Here is a 6,090-nt window from a genome sequence, read left to right on the forward strand (position 1 = left end):
TTTAGATGTTATACCAGAAAACAGATAATCTCCAATAGATGTAAACTCTTAGAGCCAGTTTCCCAGAAAGAGATTAGGCCTAGTCCTGGACTACACAGGATCTTAAATAAAGATTTCACATTGAAAGGAAATATACTCCATTAATAGACTGTCCTGTCATCTTGACATCCTGTCTAGGAAACTATTCTATTTAAGCAGCTTTTAGTCTTTCTTCTATTATATTTATGCAACTTTAAGCTTAACATCATTTATTTCAACTGTTAAATATCAAACCACTGTTGTTTCAGATGACAGTCTACTGGCCCCAGAAGTAGAAGTCTTCAACAATGCAAGGTAAAGTGTGTTTGTCCAAACAGTTACCATTTATTGATGAAATGCAGCATATATGCATAATAAGATATATATATTTCTGATATTTAACAGTGCAGTAAATCCATTACAGTTAACAATTCAGTTCATAACTATGGTGCTAGAACTCTTCAGTATTCAGAACATTCAGATCCTCCTCAGCAGTGCTAAATTTTATTAGTATTAACCTCAGAATATGTACAAAAATCTGAGCTCTCGACTCTCTTCTTCATCCGTTTCTGTCCTCTGCTTGGGAGATCCAACGAAGCATAGCACACTTCATCTTTTCCAACCTGAAGCCAAATAAAAAGCATTTGATTTTCAGAGTACCGTGCCTTTTTTTAAGAATAAAGATTTAAGTGTATAACTTCTTGTTGTTCTTTATAATTAGTGTTTTTACCGTCTTTTCAAAGAAACACAGCATATAGCTAAGCAGTCAAGATTGGTTGACACCACAGGGATTATCATAATGTATCTGCATACTGCATGCTGGGTATTGTAGTGAGAGATTATCGTATAACAGAATATTACAAAATAAATAACACATTAAGCTGTTTTAGGCTGGAATGCCTCTTCAAGACTACACATATCATATGTGCAAGAGTACAGGCAACTCCTGCATAGGACTACACAGTCTTACAGAAGCTCATCAATAAAACATTAGCGCATCAGGGATGATGGCCCACCAGCAGTGTGTGCACGTCACAATACCTTGTCATTTTTTCTACTTGTTGTTTTCTTCCGCTCTCCCATATCATCTTTTTTCTCCACTGTCACTGAAATAGATCAGAGATCATCCATATGTAAATACTATAAATAATGCTCAAGTCTATATATTTCAGAAAGAACACTGTCACTGGGGCAGTTCTCTTCTTACACTCTCAGAAATAAAGGTATGGAACTGTTACTGGGACAGTTCCCCTCTTGTCACTGGGGTGGTAACCTCAGAGGTACATCTCAGTACCTTTAGTCAGGGAACATAGTTGTACTATAATCCATTAAAATTAGAAAAAAAAGGCTACACATCCCGTCCCGACTCCACACATCCCGTCCCATCTCCAGGCTTTTCATTTTGTTGTTCTATTTAAAAGATTAGATTCTGAAAATATACAAATATGTATTTTTCCACTGGGAAAAACGTATTTAAGGTGCACAGTTGGATCCTAAAACCACTGTGGTACCTTTGAGGTACATTTACATAGTTTGTACCTTGATGAATGAAAAATGTACCTGCACAGAACCTTTATTTCTAACAGTGTATTACTGGGGTGGCATCCTCAAGGATGCATCTATAGTAAGAGATATAATTGCACCATATTCAAGAAATTATATTTTTTAAGTTAAGAATTGACTCCATGCATCCTGTCTTGTCTCCAACCTTTTTATTTTAAAGCTCTGCTTCAAAATATTTGGCTACAAAAAGTTTCAAATATATACTTTTTCCCTGGGAAATACTTATTTAAGGTATACAGTTGGACCTTCAAACCACTGTTGTACCTTTACATGGTTTTACCATGATGACCAAAAAATGTACCTGCATAGAACCTTGTTACACTAACAAATTTGTAAAGTAAAATCATTGTGTAACATGTGGATGGACTGAACCTGGGCTGCCTAATACAGGAAACTAAAGTTAACTAGGTGAGCCGCCCACTGAGAGCAAGGATAAAGTCAAGAAACTACTGTGTCTGATCCACTCATATCGGTGCAACACACTAACACACCACCACCACCACATCAATGTCACTGCACTGTTGAGAATGACCCACTGAAGCAATAATACTTGCTCTGTGGGGGTCCTGACCATTGAAGAACAGGGTGATAACAGATGGACTACAGTCTATAATTTAGAACTAAAAAGTGTCCCAATATGGTAAGTAGAGCTGATAAAATGGACACTAGAAGGTGGTTTTAAAGTTATGTCTGGTAAGTGGATGTGGTGTGTGCATTCATGGCTAGCAGAGGAGTTTATGATTTGGCCACTCATCTGCATGTATGAAAATTTAAACTTAAAGAAATCATACCTTCAACCTATATTTGAGTTTCTTTCACACAAGTTTATCAATCACACCATAAACTGAACAGCACATTACAGCAGTTACTGCACTTGTACCAACTGTTAAGGCTACGAAGTCGGAAATAACCAAATATCTATTAATTATAACATGACGGGATAAACTAGTTCACTGAAACACTAAATGTGTAAAATGCATAAAAATGTATATATGAGAAATTACAGAACAGAGTTTCTGCTGTAGATTTAAAGCTGTTCTTCACAGTGTACGTTCTTGAAAAAGATGGTCTTTTAAGAGTTCTTCAGTGAAGAAAATGGTTCTATATAGAACCATGAACATTCAAAGAACCCTTTGCATGGTTAAGGTTTTTTTTGCATCGTGACTAATGGAGATTGTGTTGTATATGGTTCTATATAGAACCTTTTTGAAAAGGGTTCTATATAACACCAAAAGGGTTCTTCTATTGTTACGATGTCAAGCTTGTTATAATAGAAGGATCTTTTTTGGTGCTATATAGAACCCTTTTTTAAAAGGGTTCTATATAGAAGGGTCCTGTGTATGTTCATGGTTCTATTTAGAACCATTTTCTTTACTAAAGAACCCTTGAACAACCATCTTTTTAGTGAGTAGAAAACTGTGATATAAAACAGAAACAGTTAAATGTTTGACACTATTGATGCTCCACCTCTCATTTAGCAAAGACATAATATGAATAATGAAAATTCTGGAATATAATAGAAGAAGATTTTTAAAAATATTAGGAAAGAGAGAGAGAGAGAGAAAGAGAGAGAGAGAGAGAGAGAGAGAGAGAGAGAGAGAGTACCTTTATTTATGTATCTGTAGATGCAGTACACAAAGCTGAAGGAGAGGAGAACACACACAGGACACACACTGACCAGTAGCTTCCAGCAGACGCTACAGTCTGATAAAGGAGGGGTGGGGGTGGGGGTGGTCTGGAGCGTTGTGTCTACATTAGGAGAAAAACAGCAGAACTAAGAAATGGTGATGGTGCAGATTACTGTGAAACTATTAAAATAATGAATTGTGATTGATCTCATTTTTGTGTTTAGTTAATTGTGATTAATTGCATTTGTCTTATTTGCTCCCTTGACTTCTCAAGCTCATGAAATCTGGTTACAGTGGAGGATCTGGAGGGGAACTGAAGCTCCACCAAGCTGCTGCTTTTGTTAGTTTGCTGCTGGTTGATTTATCCATACATGCTCTGCGAGTTCCACCCAGCATGGTGTGTTGCAGGTATCGCTTTAAAAGCCATTTAACAGCTGTTTGAATGAAAAGGCCTATAATCACAGATTCTGTCTATTCTATTATGAAAAATGCATCAGCGGTTTTGAAAATGTTTGTGCCATTAATAATTTATCACTAACACATTGTTAACACATTAAGTCTGACGGCCCTCGAGCAGATAGATCTCAAACATCTCATAAATCTTACAGACCTGTGCTTACACATTTTGAATAACTCAGTAGATCAGAGTGAGAGATCTTACCAAGGAAAGAGAGTCGAGTGGTCCTGGTTCCAAAATGACAAACTTCTTCCCAAGAACAAGCCCGAGTTTTATCTTTGGCAGAACTCTTCTTCTGTACAGCACAGTAGTACAAGCCGAGGTCTGACTCACTGACGTTCTTCACCAGCAGATCACTGGTTTGTTTGCAGACATTCGACACAATTGAGTAACGTGGATTGGCATGTTGCTTCAACACCATGTGCTCATGTGAGGAGTTTTTAAACCACACTGTCTCAAATCCATGCTTCCAAAAACAGTCACTGTAGAGAGTGACGTTGTCTCCTGGTCTGACTCTAATCTCCACCTCTTCTCCAGAGATCCTGGAGAACAAAACACCTACAACCCATTAAACTTTCCATTTAAAAATCTCATGTACCTTTAAAAAAATAATCTAGATCTTCTTAAACAGAAAGCCACACTAGATGTGTTGATTCTCTTTGTCTATAAAATGAATAAATCCCAGCTGTTCTGATGGTAACTGAATGTTGAAAGATCCACCACAGTATAAAAATAATCAGATGATAAAGTTAACTTACAGCTGAGAGTGATAAGAACAGCTCTTGATCTCTCCATCTCAGAGACTGGTGCTGGGTGGCAGATGAGGGTGAAGGTCTTTGAAGCGGATGTCTGTGTTGTAATCTGATTGGTCCACGTCAGTGGAACGTTTCTATTTTTGATTACGTCTCACTGTGTAGCAGTTATTCTTAATGCTCAGACAACTCACCAATGAGAGACGTGGAAAATAATTTCACACTATCTGATTGGTCACTTCTTAGGAGGGTGGTCTTTGACTTCACTTGGCGGATGTGTAGACAGAGATGTGTAGATAGATAAAGGTGGCTGTGTAGGTTTGGCTGAAAGGCCAATGTGTGTCCAATAAAGTAAACATGGTTGATACACAAGCAATGACTTTTACTAAGCAAGCGTATTTGTGTTTAACTCTAAAGTACAACTGGCACTGTACCAGAGTCCACTGTCCACCCTAATCTAACAGAGGTAGCTCAACTCATTAAAGCAGGGAGGTCACTAAAAACATCAGGTAACACAAGTCTGCAGGGCTTGTCTTCTGCTTTAAGTGCTTTAAATTATACAAACCTAGCACAAATCACTGTCAACATATGTAACCAAGTGATAATGAAAGACTATTAAAAGCTGTAAAGTAATTTCAGGAAGTTACGAATTACATATAGGTAAGAATAGCCCATTGTTAGCAGATCTGAGATCAGTTCTTGAAGGCAATCAGGGCCAGATATATGTATGAGTTCAGCAACGCATAATTGATATGACGAATTAATCCTATTCATGGCCAGGGCCTGCTGCTGTGCCCAAAGTTTTATTACATATTTCTATAACCTAAGAATAGCTCAACCAGTTTGCACTGAAGTCCCTGTAGTTACTACATAATAAGCCTTAGTTTGCAATAAGCCTGAGATTTTAAGGGGTTAACATTCACTTTATGTAGGCTGGACCAAGAAAAGCAAACTGCAAACAGCCACATCTTACAACTCCACCTATGTGGAAATAAGGAAGTGAAATTTCAGTGATGAACTTACAATATATTAACAAGGGAGTGGCATAAAGCATGTTGCCACTAAACTCTGGAGTAGTGCAAACACATTCTGTCAAGTGACGAATCATGCACCTCTATCTGTCAGTCTGATGGACGAGTCTGGGTTTGGTGAATGCCAGGAGAACGTTACCTGCCTGACTGCATTGTGCCAACTGTAAAGTTTGGTGGAGGAGGGATAATGCTATGGGGTTGTTTTTCAGGGGTTGGCCTAGACCCTTTAGTTCCAGTGAAGGGAAATTGTATGTTTCCAACTTTGTGGGGACAGTTTGGCAAAGGCCCTTTTCTGTTCCAGCATAAGTGGGCCACCGTGCACAAAGCAAGGCCCATAAAGGCATGACTGGGTGAGTTTGGTGTGGAAGAAGTTGACTAGCCCTCCCAGAGCCCTGACCCCAACCCCACTGAACACCTTTGGGATGAACTAGAATGGAGACTGCAAGCCAGGCCCTCTCGTCCACCATCAGTAAAAATTCCCACAGAAACACTCAAGAATCTTATAGAAAGTATCCCAGAAGATGGGAAGCTGTTATAGCTGCAAAGTGGGGACCAACTCCATATGAATGCCTATGGATTTAGAATGGGATGTTGTAAAAGTGGGTGTAATGTGTAGGTGTCCCAATACTTTTGTCCAAATG

At 38.5% G+C, this 6,090-nt stretch overlaps 1 protein-coding gene across 1 annotated transcript; it reads right to left on the minus strand.

Annotated features, from left to right (window-relative positions):
- Positions 1-339: 339 nt before the first annotated feature.
- Positions 340-4,474, minus strand: LOC118817101. Its single transcript, XM_036583802.1, has 5 exons — positions 4,425-4,474; positions 3,871-4,224; positions 3,187-3,330; positions 1,060-1,124; positions 340-641 (listed from the first exon to the last, which is right to left on the minus strand). The coding sequence occupies exons 1-5, from the start codon at positions 4,459-4,461 to the stop codon at positions 516-518; spliced, it is 726 nt and encodes a 241-aa protein (XP_036439695.1). The 5' UTR covers positions 4,462-4,474; the 3' UTR covers positions 340-515.
- Between the last annotated feature and the right edge of the window lie 1,616 nt (positions 4,475-6,090).

Source organism: Colossoma macropomum, unplaced genomic scaffold (assembly GCF_904425465.1).
Source record: "Colossoma macropomum unplaced genomic scaffold, Colossoma_macropomum, whole genome shotgun sequence".
Lineage (NCBI taxonomy): Eukaryota > Metazoa > Chordata > Actinopteri > Characiformes > Serrasalmidae > Colossoma > Colossoma macropomum.